This window comes from Oncorhynchus mykiss, chromosome 21 (assembly GCF_057628025.1).
Source record: "Oncorhynchus mykiss isolate SJ-2025 chromosome 21, ASM5762802v1, whole genome shotgun sequence".
In the NCBI taxonomy this organism is placed as follows: domain Eukaryota; kingdom Metazoa; phylum Chordata; class Actinopteri; order Salmoniformes; family Salmonidae; genus Oncorhynchus; species Oncorhynchus mykiss.
The window spans coordinates 49,308,602-49,329,946 of record NC_143042.1 but is presented as its reverse complement, the minus strand read 5'-3'; the positions used below and the strand labels follow the sequence as shown (position 1 = coordinate 49,329,946).

Below are 21,345 nucleotides of genomic sequence, written 5' to 3'. Positions count from 1 at the left end.
GGCCTAGGAACAGTCCAACGCTCTAACCACTAGGCTACCTGCTGCTCCCTTTCTCGGTGTGTGGGTGAGATTGTTGTTGTGTTGCAACAGTCAATGTAGGGGAACTTCCCCTCCTCACCTTCAGGCTCAAACCCTACATCCCAACCAGAGTACTTCGTTCTGCCACCTCCGGTATCTCAAAAAAAGTACCAGTCAAAAGTTTGAACACACCTACCCATTCAAAGGTTTTTCTTTATTTTTTACTATTTTCTACTTTCTATAGTGTAGTGAAGACATCAAAACTATGAAATAACACATATGGAATAATGTAGTAACCAAAAAAGTATTACAAAAATCTAAACATTTTATATTTGAGATTCTTGAAAGTAGCCACCCTTTGCCTTGACAGCTTTGCACACTCTTGACATTCTCTCAACCAGCTTCATGAGGTAGTCACCTGGAATGAATTTCAATTAACAGCTGTGCCTTGTTAAGTTAATTTATGGAATTTATTTCCTTCTTAATCTGTTTGAGCCGATCAATTGTGTTGTGACAAGGTAGGTGTGTTATACAGAAGATAGCCTTATTTGGTAAAAGACCAAGTTCACATTATGGCAAGAACAGCTCAAATTAGCAAAGAGAAATGACAGTCCATCATTACTTTTAAGGTCAATCCAGAACATTAAGAACTTAAAAAGTTTCTTCAAATGCAGTCACAAAAAAACATCAAGTGATGATGAAACTGGCTCTCATGAGGACCGCCACAGGAAAGGAAGACCCAGAGTTACCTCTGCTGCAGAGGATGAGTTCATTAGAGTTACCAGCCTCAGAAATTACAGACCAAATAAATTCTTCAGAGTTCAAGTAACAGACACATCTCAACATCAACTGTTCAGAGGAGACTGAGTAAATCAGGCCTCCATGGTCGAATTGCTGCAAAGAAACCACTACTAAAGGACACCAATAATAAGAAGTGACTTGCTTGGGCCAAGAAACACGAGCAATGGACATTAGACCAGTATAAATATGCCCGTTGGTCGGATGGGTTCAAATTGGATATTTTTTGGTTCCAACTGCCATGTCTTTGTTCGACACAGAGTAGTTGAACGGATGATCTCTGCATGTGTGGTTTCCACCGTGAAGCATGGAGGAGATGGTGTTATGGTGTGGGGGTGCTTTTCTGGGGACACTGTCTGATTTTATTTAGAATTCAAGCGGAAGGCCAGCATCCCGGAGTCGCCTCTTCACTGTTAACATTGAGACTGGTGTTTTGCGGGTATTATTTAATGAAGCTGCCAGTTGAGGACTTTTTATTATTTTATTTTACCTTTATTTAACTAGGCAAGTCAGTTAAGAACAAATTCTTATTTTCAATGATGGCCTAGGAACAGTGGGTTAACTGCCTGTTCAGGGGCAGAACGACAGATTTGTACCTTGACAGCTCGGGGGTTTGAACTTGCAACCTTCCGGTTACTAGACCAACGCTCTAACCACTAGACTTGAGGCATCTGATTCTCAAACTATACACTAATGTACTTGTCCTCTTGCTCAGTTGTGCACCAGGGCCTCCCACTCCTCTTTCTAATCTGGTTAAAGCCAGTTTGCGCTGTTCTGTGAAGTTCTCTCTCAGAACAAGAGTAGACTAAAATTATTTGTTTCTGGCCATTTTGCAAAGGGGTTTTCTAATGATCAATTAGCCCTTTAAAATTATAAACTTGGATTAGCTAACACAACGTGCCATTGGAACACAGGAGTGGTGTTTGCTGATAATGGGCCTCTGTAAACTCAGCAAAAAAAGAAACGTCCTCTCACTGTCAACTGCATTTATTTTCAGCAAACTTAATGTGTAAATATTTGTATGAACAAAACCAGATTCAACAACAGACAGAGAACTGAACAAGTTCCACAGACATGTGACTAACAAATGGAATAAGGTCACTGAACAAAAGGGGGGGCGTCAAAATCAAAAGTAACAGTCCGTACGGGAGTTGCAGCAATGGGAGAAGACTGTAACTACCAATTGGATATCAGGAAATTGGGGAGGATTTATTATTTTTATCTGGTGTGGCACTGCAGTACTTAATGCAGCTGGTGGCATCTCCTCTTCATGGACTGCACCAGATTTGCCAGTTCTTGCTGTGAGATGTTACCCCACTCTTCCACCAAGGCACCTGCAAGTTCCCGGACATTTCAGGGGGGAATGGTTCTAGCCCTCACCCTCCGATCCAACAGATATCAGACGTGCTCAATGGGATTGTGATCCGGGCTCTTTGCTGGCCATGGCAGAACACTGACATTCTTATCTTTTAGGAAATCACACACAGAACGAGCAGTATGGCTGGTGGCATTGTCATGCTGGAGGGTCATGTCAGGATGAGCCTGCAAGAAGGGTACCACATGAGGGAGGAGGATGTCTTCCTTGTAACGCACAGCGTTGAGATTGCCTGCAAGCTCTGTCCGATGATGCTGTGACACACCGCCCCAGATCATGACGGACCCTCCACTTCCAAATCGATCGGCTCCAGAGTACATGCCTCAGTGTAACGCTCATTTCTTCGACGATAAACGCAATTCCGACTATCACCCCTGGTGAGACAAACTCTCGACTCGTCAGTGAAGAGCACTTTTTGCCAGTCCTGTCTGGTCCTGCGACGGTGGGTTTGTGCCCATAGGCGACGTTGTTGCCGGTGATGTCTGGTGAGGACCTGCCTTACAACAGACCTACAAGCCCTCAGTCCAGCCTCTCTCAGCCTATTGCGGACAGTCTGAGCACTGATGGAGGGATTGTGTGTTCCTGGTGTAACTTGGGCAGTTGTTGTTGACATCCTGTACCTGTCCCGCAGGTGTGATGTTCGGATGTACCGATCCCGTGCAGGTGTTGTTACACGTGGTCTGCCACTGCGAGGATGATCAGCTGTTCAGGTTATGTCCATATAAGACGCATTTTACTGTGGATATAGATACTTTTGTACCTGTTTCCTCCAGCATCTTCACAAGTTCCTTTGCTGTTGTTCTTGGATTGATTTGCACTTTTCGCACCAAAGTACGTTCATCTCTAGAAGACAGAACGTGTCCCCTTCCTGAGCGGTATGACGGCTGCATGGTCCCATGGTGTTTATACTTGCTTACTATTGTTTGTACAGATGAACGTGGTACCTTCAGGCGTTTGGAAATTGCTCCCAAGGATGAACCAGGCTTGTGGGGGTCTACAATTTTTTTCTGAGGTCTTGGCTGACTTCTTTTGATTTTCCCATGATGTCAAGGAAAGAGGCACTGAGTTTGAAGGGAGTCCTTGAAATACATCCACAGGTACACCTCCAATTGACTCAAATGATGTCAATTATCCTATCAGAAGTTTCTAAAGCCATGACATCATTTTCTGGAATGTTACAAGCTGTTTAAAGGCACCGTCAACTTAGTGTATATAAACTTCTGACGCACTGGAATTGTGATACAGTGAGTTATACAGTGGGGCAAAAAAGTATTTAGTCAGCCACCAATTGTGCAAGTTCTCCCACTTAAAAAGATGAGAGAGGCCTGTAATTCATCATAGGTCCACTTTAACTATGACAGACAAAATGTATGTCTGTATGTATATTTCTGACCCTCTGGAATTGTGATACAGTGAAATAATCTGTTTGTAAACAATTGTTGGGAAAATTACTTGTATCATGCACAAAGTAGATGTTCTAACCAACTGGCCAAATCTATAGTTTGTTAACAAGACATTTGTGGAGTGGTTGAAAAACAAATTTTAATGACTCCAACATAAGTGTATGTAAACTTCTGACTTCAACTGCATCTTTGAAAGACAGGGTCCTGAAAAAGGGATGTTTATTTTGTGTGTGTGTGTGTGTGTATATACACTGCTCAAAAAAAATAAAGGGAACACTTAAACAACACAATCTAACTCCAAGTCAATTACACTTCTGTGAAATCAAACTGTCCACTTAGGAAGCAACACTGATTGACAATTTCACATGCTGTTGTGCAAATGGAATAGACAACAGGTGGAAATTATAGGCAATTAGCAAGACACCCCCAATAAAGGAGTGGTTCTACAGGTGGTGACCACAGACCACTTCTCAGTTCCTATGCTTCCTGGCTGATGTTTTGGTCACTTTTGAATGCTGACGGTGCTTTCACTCTAGTGGTAGCATGAGACGGAGTCTACAACCCACACAAGTGGCTCAGGTAGTGCAGCTCATCCAGGATGGCACATCAATGCGAGCTGTGGCAAGAAGGTTTTCTGTCTGTCAGCGTAGTGTCCAGAGCATTGAGGCGCTACCAGGAGACGGGCCAGTACATCAGGAGACGTGGAGGAGGCCGTAGGAGGGAAACAACCCAGCAGCAGGACCGCTACCTGCGCCTTTGTGCAAGGAGGAGCACTGCCAGAGCCCTGCAAAATGACCTCTAGCAGGCCACAAATGTGCATGTGTCTGCTCAAACGGTCAGAAACAGACTCCATGAGGGTGGTATGAGGGCCCGACGTCCACAGGTGGGGGTTGTGCTTACAGCCCAACACCGTGCAGGACGTTTGGCATTTGCCAGAGAACACCAAGATTGGCAAATTCGCCACTGGCGCCCTGTGCTCTTCACAGATGAAAGCAGGTTCACACTGAGCATGTGACAGACGTGACTGGAGTCTGGAGACGCCGTGGAGAATGTTCTGCTGCCTGCAACATCCTCCAGCATGACCGGTTTTGGCGGTGGGTCAGTCATGGTGTGGGGTGGCATTTCTTTGGGGGGCTGCACAGCCCTCCATGTGCTCGCCAGAGGTAGCCTGACTGCCATTAGGTACCGAGATGAGATCCTCAAACCCCTTGTGAGACCAAATGCTGGTGCGGTTGGCCCTGGGTTCCTCCTAATGCAAGACAATGCTAGACCTCATGTGGCTGGAGTGTGTCAGCAGTTCCTGCAAGAGGAAGGCATTGATGCTATGGACTGGCCCGCCCGTTCCCCAGATCTGAATCCAATTGAGCACCTCTGGGACATCATGTCTCGCTCCATCCACCAACGCCACGTTGCACCACAGACTGTCCAGGAGTTGGCGGATGCTTTAGTCCAGGTCTGGGAGGAGATCCCTCAGGAGACCATCCGCCACCTCATCAGGAGCATGCCCAGGCGTTGTAGGGAGGTCATACAGGCACGTGGAGGCCACACACACTACTGAGCCTCATTTTGACTTGTTTTAAGGACATTGCATCAAAGTTGGATCAGCCTGTAGGGTGGTTTTCCACTTTAATTTTGAGTGCTACTCCAAATCCAGACCTCCATGGGTTGATACATTTGATTTCCATTGATACTTTTTGTGTGATTTTGTTGTCAGCACATTCAACTATGTAAAGAAAAAAGTATTTAATAAGAATATTTCATTCATTCAGATCTAGGGTGTTATTTTAGTGTTCCCTTTATTTTTTTGAGCAGTGTGTGTATATATATGCACGTGTCTTTTCCTACTTGCACTGACTTTGCTGATAGCTATTTAGAGGGAACATGTACTTTTTATGACTTATATGTGGTTGTCTCACCTAGCTGTCTTAAGATGCACCAACTGTAAGTGGCTCTGGATAAGAACGTCTGCTAAATTACTCAAATGTATGTGTTGTAATAGTTAAAATATGACCTGTGTTTCGACAGGGAGGTCCGTACTACGACGTGCTGCACAGCATTCTAGGAGCATACACCTGCTATAGGCCAGATGTGGGCTACGTAAGTAGTAGCACACACACACACACACAGACACGTATGTTCCTACTTCATAACATAAGCTCACACACTTGATGATGCATTCCTCGTCGGCCTTCGTGTGTATCTGTATAGTGTATCAGTGGTAATGGCCCTGAATAGTGATGTATATTGGAGCTTTTCTTTGGAAGCACAAGGGTCCTGAAGGCCGAATGATGACCGTTTTATCAGAAACCATTGCTTCTCTCTGTCCTATGGTGGAAGGTGATAGAAACACATTGGACCTTAAGCTATAAACAGACTGGCTCGGAGTCCTACGTTAGCCTACGGGTAAGTTCCAAATGGTGCCCTATTCCCTAGACGGTGCACTACTTTCAGCTAGAGCCATATGGGTACTGGTCAAAGTAGTGCACTATCTAGGGAATAGCATGCCATTTGGGACACTGCTCTATGTAAACAGCCAGTATGTGTAGTGTGAGAGAGACGAGCAGCAGGCCTCCATAGAGAGGGAGACACGAGCGGCAGGCCTCCATAGAGAGACGGGGAGAGGCAGGCCTCCATAGAGAGACGGGGAGAGGCAGGCCTCCATAGAGAGACGGGGAGGCAGGCCTCCATAGAGAGACGGGGAGAGGCAGGCCTCCATAGAGAGACGGGGAGAGGCAGGCCTCCATAGAGAGACGGGGAGAGGCAGGCCTCCATAGAGAGACGGGGAGCGGCAGGCCTCCATAGAGAGAGAGACGGGCGGCAGGCCACCGGGGAGGGGGGGAGAGACGGGCGGCAGGCCACCGGGAGGGGGGGAGAGACGGGCGGCAGGCCTCCGTAGAGAGGGAGAGTTGGGCGGCAGGCCACCGGGGAGGGGGGGAGAGACAAGCGGCAGGCCTCCATAGAGACACGGGAGGCAAGCCTCCATTACTCCATCAGGATGACTCATACATTTGACCACCCCACCTGGCACTTTCGCTGGTGTGTGTGTGGGTGTTTGTGGGTGGGTGTGTGTGGGTGTTTGTGGGTGTTTGTGTGCTTACTTCTGTGTATTCCAATGCAGCACTGACGTAACCAGTTTTCTCTTTTGATTCCATTCGTCATCATTCTCTCTGAACCTTGAACACAGTAGAACTACTGCATTACTAAGATCCACTTTGGCTGGTTTGATTATTATCTTTGAGTCTGATGAAATTAGTTTCCAGGATGTGGTGTCAGTGTGCTCTGCTGGAGATATACTGTGGCTTTTACACCTCCACCTCACCACAGCCATGCTGAGAAACAGCCCACAGTGTGTTTATGGAGAAATGTCTCCACTTCCTGGACTAACCTTATGTCAATATGACTGTCTCCAAGGAATACTGAAAGATGGAGAATTTAAGTTAAAAGTAGACTGAGAAATGATGTTGCAGCAGGAAGCACCACAGATATTGAGATGAGCGCGATGCATGACTTTGCACTCTAACAGTCACAGAGTATTCTAACGTGTACACAGGTGTGCTTCACCCTGCTACAGCGTGGTAGCTACCGACCAAAACAGTTTAGCCTCGTGCTTCACACTGCTACAACGTGGTAGCTACCGACCAAAACAGTTTAGCCTCGTGCTTCACCCTGCTACAACGTGGTAGCTACCGACCAAAACAGTTTAGCCTCGTGCTTCACCCTGCTACAACGTGGTAGCTACCGACCAAAACAGTTTAGCCTCGTGCTTCACCCTGCTACAACGTGGTAGCTACCCGACCAAAACAGTTTAGCCTCGTGCTTCAACGCTCTTAGTAGTTATGGGAATTGACCCAATGCTGCTGTTTACGTTGCATCTACATTATCTCGCGGAGTCTACCTTTTTAAGTGTTCTTATAGAAAACAAAATTCCCTTTGCATTAGTACTCGTCCTTGTAGCACCAGCCGGTAACCAGTAAATGCCCTCCAACACCACCCCACTACTAATAATAAACCTCACTCACTCTCTCTCCTCCCTCTGTGTTCACAGTACTGACATGCAGTTGATCAACATGGCTAGGGTACTGTAGTAGGAGTCAACGCGGCCAGGGTACCGTAGCAGGAGTCAACGCGGCCAGGGTACTGTAGCTGGAGTCAACGCGGCCAGGGTACCGTAGCTGGAGTCAACGCGACCAGGGTACCGTAGCTGGAGTCAACGCGGCCAGGGTACCGTAGCAGGAGTCAACGCGGCTAGGGTACCGCAGCAGGAGTCAACGCGGCTAGGGTACCGCAGCAGGAGTCAACGCGGCTAGGGTACCGCAGCAGGAGTCAACGCGGCTAGGGTACCGCAGCAGGAGTCAACGCGGCTAGGGTACCGCAGCAGGAGTCAACGCGGCTAGGGTACCGCAGCAGGAGTCAACGCGGCTAGGGTACCGCAGCAGGAGTCAACGCGGCTAGGGTACCGCAGCAGGAGTCAACGCGGCTAGGGTACCGCAGCAGGAGTCAACGCGGCTAGGGTACCGCAGCAGGAGTCAACGCGGCTAGGGTACCGCAGCAGGAGTCAACGCGGCTAGGGTACCGCAGCAGGAGTCAACGCGGCTAGGGTACCGCAGCAGGAGTCAACGCGGCTAGGGTACCGCAGCAGGAGTCAACGCGGCTAGGGTACCGCAGCAGGAGTCAACGCGGCTAGGGTACCGCAGCAGGAGTCAACGCGGCTAGGGTACCGCAGCAGGAGTCAACGCGGCTAGGGTACCGCAGCAGGAGTCAACGCGGCTAGGGTACCGCAGCAGGAGTCAACGCGGCTAGGGTACCGCAGCAGGAGTCAACGCGGCCAGGGTACCGTAGCAGGAAACAGTTAACATCACTACTTTCATAGTTAACATCAGTCCCGGTGTGTTCAGGTTCAGGGTATGTCATTCATCGCGGCGGTGCTGATCCTCAACCTGGACACTGCAGACGCCTTCATAGCTTTCTCCAACCTCCTGAACAAGCCCTGTCAGATGGCCTTCTTCAGAGTGGACCACAGCCTTGTGAGTACAGTGCAGACAGACACACACACACACACACACACACACACACACGCACAGACACAGACAGACAAATAGTTATTTGTGTTTGTGCTGGAATAAAAGCCTGCACAACCTGTTAGCAGAGATTTGCACAATACACCACTGCACTCATAGCACTTAGCACCCTGTTCACAACTGTAACCATGTGTTATGTTGCTACAACATCTGACTGGTGGTGTCATAGTGATGTGGTCTATATATCTGGCTGATAGTGGTGTCAGGGCGATGTGGTCTATATATCTGGCTGATAGTGGTGTCAGGGCGGTGTGGTCTATATATCTGGCTGATAGTGGTGTCAGGTCGGTGTGGTCTATATATCTGGCTGATAGTGGTGTCAGGGCGGTGTGGTCTATATATCTGGCTGACAGTGGTCTATATATCTGGCTGACAGTGGTCTATATATCTGGCTGATAGTGGTCTATATATCTGGCTGATAGTGGTGTCAGGGCGATGTGGTCTATATATCTGACTGATAGTGGTGTCAGGGCGATGTGGTCTATATATCTGGCTGATAGTGGTGTCAGGGCGATGTGGTCTATATATCTGGCTGATAGTGGTGTCAGGGCAATGTGGTCTATATATCTGGCTGATAGTGGTATCAGGGCGATGTGGTCTATATATCTGGCTGATAGTGGTGTCAGGGCGGTGTGGTCTATATATCTGGCTGATAGTGGTGTATATATCTGGCTGATAGTGGTGTCAGGGCGATGTGGTCTATATCTGGCTGATAGTGGTCTATATATCTGGCTGATAGTGGTGTCAGGGTGATGTGGTCTATATCTGGCTGATAGTGGTCTATATATCTGGCTGATAGTGGTGTCAGGGTGATGTGGTCTATATATCTGGCTGATAGTGGTGTCAGGGCGATGTGGTCTATATATCTGGCTGACAGTGGTCTATATATCTGGCTGATAGTGGTGTCAGGGTGATGTGGTCTATATATCTGGCTGATAGTGGTGTCAGGGCGATGTGGTCTATATATCTGGCTGATAGTGGTCTATATATCTGGCTGATAGTGGTGTCAGGGCGATGTGGTCTATATATCTGGCTGATAGTGGTGTCAGGGCGATGTGGTCTATATATCTGGCTGATAGTGGTCTATATATCTGGCTGATAGTGGTGTCAGGGCGATGTGGTCTATATATCTGGCTGATAGTGGTGTCAGGGCGATGTGGTCTATATATCTGGCTGATAGTGGTCTATATATCTGGCTGATAGTGGTGTCAGGGTGATGTGGTCTATATATCTGGCTGATAGTGGTGTCAGGGTGATAGTGGTCTATATATCTGGCTGATAGTGGTGTCAGGGCGATGTGGTCTATATATCTGGCTGATAGTGGTCGATATATCTGGCTGATAGTGGTGTCAGGGCGATGTGGTCTATATATCTGGCTGATAGTGGTCGATATATCTGGCTGATAGTGGTGTCAGGGCGATGTGGTCTATATATCTGGCTGATAGTGGTGTCAGGGCGATGTGGTCTATATATCTGGCTGATAGTGGTCGATATATCTGGCTGATAGTGGTGTCAGGGCGATGTGGTCTATATATCTGGCTGATAGTGGTCGATATATCTGGCTGATAGTGGTGTCAGGGCGATGTGGTCTATATATCTGGCTGATAGTGGTGTCAGGGCGATGTGGTCTATATATCTGGCTGATAGTGGTCGATATATCTGGCTGATAGTGGTGTCAGGGCGATGTGGTCTATATATCTGGCTGATAGTGGTCGATATATCTGGCTGATAGTGGTGTCAGGGCGATGTGGTCTATATATCTGGCTGATAGTGGTGTCAGGGCGATGTGGTCTATATATCTGGCTGATAGTGGTCGATATATCTGGCTGATAGTGGTGTCAGGGCGATGTGGTCTATATATCTGGCTGATAGTGGTCGATATATCTGGCTGATAGTGGTGTCAGGGCGATGTGGTCTATATATCTGGCTGATAGTGGTGTCAGGGCGATGTGGTCTATATATCTGGCTGATAGTGGTCGATATATCTGGCTGATAGTGGTGTCAGGGCGATGTGGTCTATATATCTGGCTGATAGTGGTCGATATATCTGGCTGATAGTGGTGTCAGGGCGATGTGGTCTGTATATCTGGCTGATAGTGGTGTCAGGGCGATGTGGTCTGTGTCTGACTGATAGTGGTGTCAGGGCGATGTGGTCTATATCTGGCTGATAGTGGTGTCAGGGCGATGTGGTCTATATCTGGCTGATAGTGGTGTCAGGGCGATGTGGTCTATATATCTGACTGATAGTGGTGTCAGGGCGATGTGGTCTATATATCTGGCTGATAGTGGTCTATATATCTGACTGATAGTGGTGTCAGGGCGGTGTGGTCTATATATCTGACTGATAGTGGTGTCAGGGCGGTGTGGTCTATATATCTGGCTGATAGTGGTGTCAGGGCGGTGTGGTCTATATATCTGGCTGATAGTGGTGTCAGGGCGATGTGGTCTATATATCTGGCTGATAGTGGTCTATATATCTGGCTGATAGTGGTGTCAGGGCGATGTGGTCTATATATCTGGCTGATAGTGGTGTCAGGGCGGTGTGGTCTATATATCTGGCTGATAGTGGTGTCAGGGCGATGTGGTCTATATATCTGGCTGATAGTGGTCTATATATCTGGCTGATAGTGGTGTCAGGGTGATGTGGTCTATATATCTGGCTGATAGTGGTCTATATATCTGGCTGATAGTGGTGTCAGGGCGATGTGGTCTATATATCTGGCTGATAGTGGTGTCAGGGCGGTGTGGTCTATATATCTGGCTGATAGTGGTGTCAGGGCGATGTGGTCTATATATCTGGCTGATAGTGGTCTATATATCTGACTGATAGTGGTGTCAGGGCGGTGTGGTCTATATATCTGGCTGATAGTGGTGTCAGGGCGGTGTGGTCTATATATCTGGCTGATAGTGGTGTCAGGGCGATGTGGTCTATATATCTGGCTGATAGTGGTCTATATATCTGGCTGATAGTGGTGTCAGGGCGATGTGGTCTATATATCTGGCTGATAGTGGTCTATATATCTGACTGATAGTGGTGTCAGGGCGATGTGGTCTATATCTGGCTGATAGTGGTGTCAGGGCGATGTGGTCTATATCTGGCTGATAGTGGTGTCAGGGCGATGTGGTCTATATATCTGACTGATAGTGGTGTCAGGGCGATGTGGTCTATATATCTGGCTGATAGTGGTCTATATATCTGACTGATAGTGGTGTCAGGGCGGTGTGGTCTATATATCTGACTGATAGTGGTGTCAGGGCGGTGTGGTCTATATATCTGGCTGATAGTGGTGTCAGGGCGGTGTGGTCTATATATCTGGCTGATAGTGGTGTCAGGGCGATGTGGTCTATATATCTGGCTGATAGTGGTCTATATATCTGGCTGATAGTGGTGTCAGGGCGATGTGGTCTATATATCTGGCTGATAGTGGTGTCAGGGCGGTGTGGTCTATATATCTGGCTGATAGTGGTGTCAGGGCGATGTGGTCTATATATCTGGCTGATAGTGGTCTATATATCTCACTGATAGTGGTGTCAGGGCGGTGTGGTCTGTATCTGACTCCGTTGTTTCTTCTTCTCTCCTCAGATGTTGACCTACTTTGCTGCTTTTGAAGTGTTCTTTGATGAAAACCTCCCGAAGCTGTTTGCACATTTCAAGGAAAACAAATTGACCCCCGATATTTATTTAATCGACTGGTGAGCCTCCCTCTCTTTCTCCCTCTTTCTCTCCCTCTCTCAATTGTTTTTCTCAGGTAACTAATGGGTATAGACTGAATGAAATCAAAGATCTGGTACCAATTACGAACGTGAAAAACAATATGATTACAATATTGACACTTTGTAGGTGCTTTTCTTCCTGTTGTATTTGTGCTCTTTAGATTGTTGCCGCTTTTACTGAGAAGACAGGATGTGTAAGTGGGTTGTATAGATGGTCACCTCGACCCCCCCCTACTCTCACCACAGCGCAGTGAAGAGCGCCCTGTTTTCACACATCAGTTATTTATACACGGATGGAGAGATGAGGGGAGGTGGAAGTCAAGATAGCAGCCCTGCACATCAGAAATATCATAATCTAGTGACCTCATATACAAACTAAAGTTTCCCAGGAGACAGTTTCAGTTACTTTGGAAATGTGCTGATTCCTTTAGTCTGTTTCTCAGACCAGACTCTATGGCTCGTTGTTAAGTGTTTTGCATATAACTCTGTGCTTATCTGTGTATGCTCTGTGTGTTTGTCTCCGTGGACTACGCACGTCCATGAATGTGTGAAAATAACACCAGGCGTCTGTCATCTCCCAAACATTTGGATCCTTTGTACCTCAATGTTTCAGTATGGAAAGTTGTATCCAAATGAAGATTTTTTTTTTTGTGTGTCTCCTCTCACTCACTCACTCACTCACTCACTCACTCTCTCACTCACTCATATTCCTGTAGGATCTTCACCCTGTACAGTAAGTCACTGCCATTGGACCTGGCATGTCGGGTGTGGGATGTGTTCTGTCGTGACGGAGATGAGTTCCTGTTCCGGGTGGCCCTGGGAATCCTGCGCCTGTACGAGGACGTGTTGACCCGCATGGACTTCATCCACAACGCCCAGTTCCTCACCCGCTTACCCGACCACATCCCCCCCGACCAGCTGTTCTCGCACATCCACGCTGTCCACATGACCAGCAAGAACAGGAAATGGGCACAGGTGAGATTGTTTAGATGTAACTGCCCCCCCCCCCTCCCCCAAAGTCAACTGACATCACTTTTTGGAAAACAGACATTTCTTCAGTTCGAGGGAAAGAGAGTTGGCATCAGTGGTTTTTCAACTTAAGTCTCAAGGCTCAAGTGATGGAACTACTAGAATCTTGGCCTGGTCCTTTGTGTACAGTATAACTATATAACTCCAATGATGATCATGCTGTGTTTCATACCATGGCCCCTTGTTTCTCCTCAGGTTCTACAGGCCTTACAGAAGGAACAGGAGTGGATCAGTCCAGTTCTAAAGCGCTGAGTACAACGGTCATCCAGGAGCAAAACAACAGACTGTAGCTCATTCTCTAACACAGTACTCTACCTGACCCCGTGAAACACTGGACCCTAGCCCAGGTCAGGCTGTGTGAAGGAGCTGCCCTCCCTGGGATGGAGCCTACCCCAGGCTCAGAGCACTCTGGGCTGGGGACAACCAGCCACTGTGGTCCCCCTAGATGTGAGTCATGGAGCAGAGACCCTGGAGGTCTGGAACAGACTGGGGTGAGGGGTGACTAGGCCTTATTATACATGCTGTGCCCCCTGTCCCAGAATTAAACCAGGCAGAAAGATGCTCTCGAATGTACTGTATTCTGCCACATGTCTATAGCAGGGATACTAGTTACCCAACTAGACCTCCTCTCTTTCTCACTCCTCTTTTTCTCTTCATAACTTTCCCACAATTTTCTCTCTCTCTCTCTTCTACCTCTCTCTCTGTCTCTTCTACCTCTCTCTCTGTCTCTTCTACCTCTCTCTCTCTCTCTCTCTCTTCTACACCTCTCTCTCTATCTCTCTTCTACACCTCTCTCTATCTCTCTTCTACCTCTCTCTCTCTTCTACCTCTCTCTCTCTCTTCTACCTCTCTCTCTCTCTCTCTCTCTTCTACCTCTCTCTCTCTCTCTCTCTTCTATACCTCTCTCTCTCTCTCTTCTACCTCTCTCTCTCTCTCTCTCTTCTACCTCTCTCTCTCTCTCTTCTACCTCTCTCTCTCTCTCTCTCTCTCTTCTACCTCTATCTCTCTCTCTCTCTCTCTTCTACCTCTCTCTCTCTCTCTCTCTCTTCTATCTCTCTCTCTCTCTCTCTTCTACCTCTCTCTCTCTCTCTCTCTTCTATCTCTCTCTCTCTCTCTCTTCTACCTCTACTCCAAGGCTCTGTTGTCGTTGGTCATTCCTGCAAGTCAGCTGTGATTTTTATCATGAGCCTGTTTTGTTTTGTTTGGACTGATGTGGTTTCCGTGTGCTTCTAATTAGTTTGCCGTATCTTAGTTGGTTCCCTTTGTTTGTCATTTGTTTCTGTACCATCCAATGAAGGAAAGGCTCCCAGGGAGAAGACGTGGGCGTTTGTTGATTTGGGGAGAATGGTTCATTGACTTAAAAGGAGGGGGGTAGTCAATAAATGTGTATTCTTATGAAGATTCAACTGAAATACAACAGATGTATTTTTTGCGTGTTGTGCCGTTAAAGGTTCACTTTTTAAAATAAATGTTTTACAAACCCTCTTCAAGGAGGAAATAAGCTGCCTGAAAAAAAGGAATGAAGTGATATTTAATGTCTTATACATCCCCGAAGGTGGTTAAAGTGGAACAGCAAAGGTAGAATAGGAGGATCAATATACTACAGTATATCACCTGCCTCCTTTTTTCCTGTTTTCTGCACATTTCATTTTTCATGGTAATGAATTTCTGTTGTCTTTGTTTCTCATTTAAGTGTCATCTCTTAACATGGAGACAATCTCTTGATTTGTTGTTATGTTATAATGAAGAAAAAAAGTTAGGCTAACACAACAAACCTCACTGGTATCGTCTCATTTGATATTATCCACTTCAGTCACCCCCACCCCCCCCAAACCATTTGTACCCGTTTGATTGAGAAGCTGCTTAGAAGACTCCAGAAAGGAAAACAGATTGTTGATGATTTCATTGTCCCTTCTATCAATAATGAGGCATTGCTGGTATCCCTGTTGTCCTCAGAATGCCCTTTCCCTATTGGATGTGCTCACTCAGTAAGTGCTGTAACCCAATCAGAAGCTGTCATACTTCATGGTGATGAGCAGAGTGTAGCTCAGAGGTGTTACTCTTTTCTCCCATAATGCTTTTATTAATGTAGATAAAGGACCTGAGTCATGTTTGCTCTGGTTTTCATGTTTCTGAACACACCAGCCTTGGTTTAGATGTGTGAGCTCAATGGGAGAGTGTCGTTCAGAAAGAGGCTTTGGTTTGGTGTTCAGTTCACAGATTCTACTACTTCTTTCATGTCTGCCGGCCACCACCACCTGCCAAAAAGAGACCTCCTCAGTAGATGGTTCTGAATGTGATGCTCGTTTCAAATGCAGATACCGTACTAAACCCTTCATACTCCAGAGCCCCCAAGCATTTAGTAACCCCTCTGGCTGTTTGGCACACATCAAAGTTCACGCTGAGAAGTGTGCAGTATTCAGGAAGCCGTAGCAACAGGATGTCAGACAATACCCCTTGTCTTTTCACCTCCTCACCCCCCTGTGCACGTAGTCATTCTGATCACGCTATGAAGACCGATGCACTCCTTCCCCTTGCTCTGCCTAATGTGGTGAATACCACAGTACTGCATTCTGCACAATCATCTTCTTTTTGTTTATCACCATCTGCAGTTTCACACCGGCTTTTTTGTGTGGTTTTTTTGGCTTGTTGAGTACATTCTCTCACTATATTGGTGTCCCTCACATCTGATTGAGGACCGTGCGTGTGTGTGCGTGTGTGACGTCCCCTGTTAGTGACTGTGTGAATGTTACAGGGTTGAGGAATGTGTGTCCGACATGGCCTTACCCAGCCACAATAATCAATCAGTAAGAACTACAGGAAGTAGACTCACCTCTTTAATCACAGAAGTGCGCCCTGGGAAGTATAAATTACTGTATGTCATTGGTCTCCTGTTGTAGATCCATTTTCACCTCACCGTTAAATGTAATAATGAAGACCATATGATATGTACTCTTTCCACGTTACCTGATTTTCTTTTAGGCTTTGCTTTGTATTGTCAGTTTGATTTGTCTCTCTGTGTGACATTTCCAAGTAACCCTTTTTGGTTGTAGAGAACTGGAGTGGGACATGGGTGGGAGGGCATCAGGGTCGAAACTGGAAATGGGTCTCACTTGAAGTGTACACTGAGTATACCAAACATTAGGAACACCTTCCTAAAAAATTGAATTGCACCCCTTTTGACCTCAGAACAGCCACAATTTCGTTATGGGTGTCGAAAGCGTGATGCTGGCTCATGTTGACTACAATGCTTCCCACAGTATTTTCAAGTTGTCTGGATGTCCTTTGGGTGGTGGAACATTCTTGATACACACTGTTGAGCGTGATAAACCCAGCAGTTTTGCAGTTCTTGACACAAAGTGGTGTGCCTGGCACTTACTACCATACCCCTTCAAGGGCACTTACTACCATACCCCTTCAAGGGCACTTACTACCATACCCCTTCAAGGGCACTTAAATATTTTGTCTTGCCCATTCACCCTCTGAATGGCACACAGACACAATCCATGTCTTGATTGTCTCAAGGCTTAAAAATCCTTCTTTAACCTGTCTCCTCCCCTTCATCTACACTGATGGAAGTGGATTTAACAAGAGACATCAATAAGGGATCATAGCTTTGACCTGGTCAGTCTCATGGAAGGAGCAGGTGTTCTTAATGTTTTGTTTACTCGGTGTGTAGCTACTGTTTTATTAAATAAAGATGTGTACATGTACAACCTGATGAACAGTGTGAGCGCATCTTTATCTGTTCAACTTCTCAATTGTTTTTCCATAGTTGCAGAACAAATAATTTTCCAGGAAATAATTTCCAAGAAGAGGGAGTAGGGGTTCAATAACGTCAGACATTTATGTTTCACACTGATGCTTAGTTTTTAGTTAATGCGTGCTACAAAGACCTGTGCAAGCTGTGGTGGGCTAACCCCACGTGCATTTCCTGTGAACACCCCGCTATTGCTCAGGTTTTTTATTCTTCTCTACTTTTGAGATGAAGTGGAAACTTTTGTCACCTACACACTCTGCTCTCCCCCCCCCTCTCCCCACCGAAACCACACACCTCCCTCCCCTCCTCTGATCATAAAGGACTATACACTCTGTCCTGAGTTTAGAACCCTTTACAGTTGCAGAGGTGTTAACACTGTTGGTCATCCTCTGCTCATCATCAACCAATCATGCGGTCTGCTCTGATCCTTCTGCTGTGCGTCCTGGGAGCAGCCCTGTGGTCCGGCGCGTTGGCCAACAGTAAGTTATCCCTGCTTCGGAATCGATTCATAACTACTATCGATCCTTCTCTTCAGAAAATTGTCTTAATATTGAGTGTTACGTATTTACGTTTGAGTCATTTGGCAGACGCTCTTATCCAGAGGGACTTACAGGAGTAATTAGGGTTAAGGATGTATGGAAGAGATATGGGGCTGTACTTAAGTGTGCTGATCTAGGATCAGTTCCCCCCCCCCCCCCCCTTGTTTATGCAATCTTATTCATTGTGATCTAAAAAGCAAAACTGCTCCTAGATCAGCACTCCTACTCTGAATTGTTGCATTGTGACCTCAAATGAAAGGTTCCATGTTTCATTTCTGACTTATAGACAGGTTGGTTGTTTAGCAACACAACCGACATGTGCACACAGCTGGGGTTCGCTTAGGTTGTTGACATGTAAATTATATTTAGTCTCCAATGTTTATTAAATCAAGTGAAACAATGTATTTTTTTTTTAAATGCATTGGTACACTTATTGGTTAGCTAGCTAGCTAGATGGTTTTTGCCATATTAGCAAAGACGTGACATCAGTCAAGAACAATATATTAAGATTGACTGAAACAAGCCACTTACGAAACCCCACATGGCTGCTTGTTGCCATCTGACCACCAGAATCCTAACGCACAGCCTTTGGCCCCTTTGGAGAGCGGGCATTGTTCTCCTGACGACGTCAGCTAACCCGTCTGTAGCACAGGAGGCTGCTGAGGGAAGGACGGCTCATAACAAAGACTGGAACGGAGCAGATGGAATGGCATCAAACACCTGGAAACCATGGAAACCATGTGTTTGATGTACTGTATTAGATGCCATTCCCCCGATTCCGCTCCAGCCATTACCACGAGTCCGTCCTCCCTAGTTAAGGTGCCACCAACCTCCTGTGGTCTATAGTGTGTCAGAAAAATGATAGAACAATTACAGATTGTCTCTTTATACAGATGCAAATCTTCCTGAAGAATGCTGTTTCAAGTATTACAACAGAAAAATCCCCAGACAACTCATCAGGGAATATGAAATGACAAGATCTGACTGCTCTAAGAGGGGAGTCATGTAAGTATAGTATTACACTCACTCACTCACTCACTCACTCACAGGGATGTTTACTCGGATATTGTCTGCTCTCTTCCAGCTTGTTCACAAAAAAGAACTTCCGCTTCTGTGCCAATCCAGAAGACCCTACGGTTGAGAAGATCATGAAGTCCATCGACGAGAGTAAATTCTAGGAACCACTTCCCAGGAAGAAGGCTAAAGTCTAAACAGTCAACTCCTGCTCCTAGTTCCTTTTCAGCTCTGCGTAAAATAACTGTTTTGTTTTTTTACATGTAGTGACAAAGTGTCAATTGATATGCTAGCAATCATGGTGATAATTTAGTAAATGTGTAACACGTGTATCAGATATAATGATCATGTTATGAACATGAAATGCATTTTATCACTCAACCAAAGGGTTTACTGATAAAAAGGACTCATTTGAGTCAGAAAGGAGTTGGAGCACTTCACAAAAAAAGGCCGAGAGGAATTTCTTACTTGGATGAGTACAGGTGACTGACGTTTTCCTCAGAGTTACCTGACAATTTCACTTAACTCCTATTTATAGCATACCATGAAAATAAAAATCAGGTCAATGGAAAATAGTGGCACTAAGTAATAACAGTAATAATAAAACAAATATGGTGTCTTGTTGTTGACCAATGTGTCATATAAAAATCAATGATCTACCTTGGGGGTATTTGAGTGTCGGTGGAAAGAGTGGCACAAGAGACCCCAAAAATCAAGGCAACTACATTTAGAAAAACCCATTTTTTTTTTACACTGTTGTCTCTCAATAGGTGACTAGGCTATAAATAGGTAATAGTTAAGTGCAATGGTCAGGTCACTCTGAGTAAGAGGTCAGCTTGACGTCAGTCACCTGTACTCATCCTGAACAACAGATTAAAGTGAGCAAATAATAAATTAATCTCTGCCTCTTTTTTTTTTTTTTTGAGTTTTCCAAATGTTTTCTGCCTCAAATGAGTCCTTTTGGAACTTTTTCTTGGTAAGCCTTTTTTTAAAAAATTTTATTCATCATTGTCAATCTTCCCTTCTCCCTTTGTGTTTGCTGTAGCGCAGAAGCCTTCCTGATCTCTTATCTATACTTCTCCCTTTGTGTTGTGCTGTAGCGCAGAAGCCTTCCTGATCTCTTATCTATACTTCTCCCTTTGTGTTGTGCTGTAGCGCAGAAGCCTTCCTGATCTCTTATCTTCCCTTCTCCCTTTGTGTTGTGCTGTAGCGCAGAAGCCTTCCTGATCTCTTATCTATACTTCTCCCTTTGTGTTGTGCTGTAGCGCAGAAGCCTTCCTGATCTCTTATCTATACTTCTCCCTTTGTGTTTGCTGTAGGGCAGAAGCCTTCCTGATCTCTTATCAATACTTCTCCCTTTGTGTTGTGCTGTAGCGCAGAAGCCTTCCTGATCTCTCATCTATACTTCTCCCTTTGTGCTGTGCTGTAGCGCTGAAGCCTTCCTGATCTCTTATCAATACTTCTCCCTTTGTGTTTGCTGTAGGGCAGAAGCCTTCCTGATCTCTTATCAATACTTCTCCCTTTGTGTTTGCTGTAGCGCAGAAGCCTTCCTGATCTCTTATCTATACTTCATCCCTTGTTTAGAAGCTGTAATATGGCATGTACTGGCTGTTTTTGTCTGGAACAATAAAATAATAGCACTTTTACAGGCGTGTTTTTTTATACAGTCTGCTATGTTCAATTTGGACGGACACAGGCGGCTAAGTTATGTTAGTTCTCTTTCTCTTGTTTATATCCACCATTAGTATGTCATCTGAAGTATCTGTGAAGTCCCGCCGTGTTTAGTTAGGTCCTACCACACATATAAAGACAATAAACCCACAGTAGGCTTTTTAGCTGGACCCTTCGATCATTAAGTGTGAGGAGCGTGACTACAGCAGTGTGTATACGAAGGATGTCATGAGACACTTTGCAATACACACCAAGGATAAGTATGTACACACACACAAACAGGATGTCATCAGACACTTTGCAATACACACCAAGGACAAGTATTTAGACAGAGAGAATGTGAACCGATACTCTGCAGTCCACAAGCAGGACCAGTGTGTTCTCTCCTTCCACCATGTGGGTCATTCCCCTGTGATCTCCATATAAAACACAGTACCAGACCTACAGTCATTTTTCGGGGTGTGTGTATTTTACTTGACTATTTTATATTTCTGACAACTCTTATTTCGCTACATTCCTAAAGAAAATTAATGTACTTTTTTACTCCGTGCATTTTCAGTGACCCAAAAGTACTCGTTACATTTTGAATGCTTAGCAGGACAGGAAAATGGTCCAGTCACGCACCTATCAAGAGAACACACCTGGTCATCCCTACTGCCTCTGATCTGGTGGACTCACTAAACAGAGAACCATACCTGGTCATCCCTACTGCCTCTGATCTGGTGGACTCACTAAACAGAGAACATACCTGGTCATCCCTACTGCCTCTGATCTGGTGGACTCACTAAACAGAGAACATACCTGGTCATCCCTGCTGCCTCTGATCTGGTGGACTCACTAAACAGAGAACATACCTGGTCATCCCTACTGCCTCTGATCTGGTGGACTCACTAAACAGAGAACATCCTTGGTCATCCCTACTGCCTCTGATCTGGTGGACTCACTA

General features: G+C 45.9%; 2 protein-coding genes across 5 annotated transcripts in view; both read left to right on the top strand.

The window, feature by feature from the left end:
* LOC110500746 (TBC1 domain family member 14) overlaps positions 1 to 17,124 on the top strand; it is a 64,794-nt gene extending 47,670 nt beyond the window's left edge. For all 4 annotated transcript variants that reach the window (XM_036958247.2, XM_036958249.2, XM_036958250.2 and 1 more), the window contains 5 exons: positions 5,620 to 5,691; positions 8,490 to 8,618; positions 12,256 to 12,365; positions 13,103 to 13,361; positions 13,611 to 17,124. In XM_036958247.2, the coding sequence (XP_036814142.2) occupies positions 5,620 to 5,691; positions 8,490 to 8,618; positions 12,256 to 12,365; positions 13,103 to 13,361; positions 13,611 to 13,667 (627 nt within the window). In that variant the 3' untranslated portion in view covers positions 13,668 to 17,124. The remainder of the gene's footprint in view (positions 1 to 5,619; positions 5,692 to 8,489; positions 8,619 to 12,255; positions 12,366 to 13,102; positions 13,362 to 13,610) is intronic.
* A 283-nt stretch (positions 17,125 to 17,407) lies between these two features.
* Positions 17,408 to 20,374, top strand: LOC118942949 (C-C motif chemokine 3). Its single transcript, XM_036958243.2, has 3 exons — positions 17,408 to 17,654; positions 18,608 to 18,719; positions 18,799 to 20,374. Exons 1-3 carry the CDS (start codon positions 17,585 to 17,587, stop codon positions 18,890 to 18,892), a joined length of 276 nt encoding a protein of 91 aa, XP_036814138.1. The 5' UTR covers positions 17,408 to 17,584; the 3' UTR covers positions 18,893 to 20,374.
* Positions 20,375 to 21,345: the final 971 nt, after the last annotated feature.

Coding starts and splice junctions, on each gene's coding strand:
- LOC118942949 (XM_036958243.2), top strand. CDS start 17,585: ATGCGGTCTGCTCTGATCCTTCTGCTGTGCGTCCTGGGAGCAGCCCTG. Junction 17,655..18,607: donor GTCCGGCGCGTTGGCCAACA/GTAAGTTATCCC, acceptor CTCTTTATACAG/ATGCAAATCTTCCTGAAGAA. Junction 18,720..18,798: donor TGCTCTAAGAGGGGAGTCAT/GTAAGTATAGTA, acceptor GCTCTCTTCCAG/CTTGTTCACAAAAAAGAACT.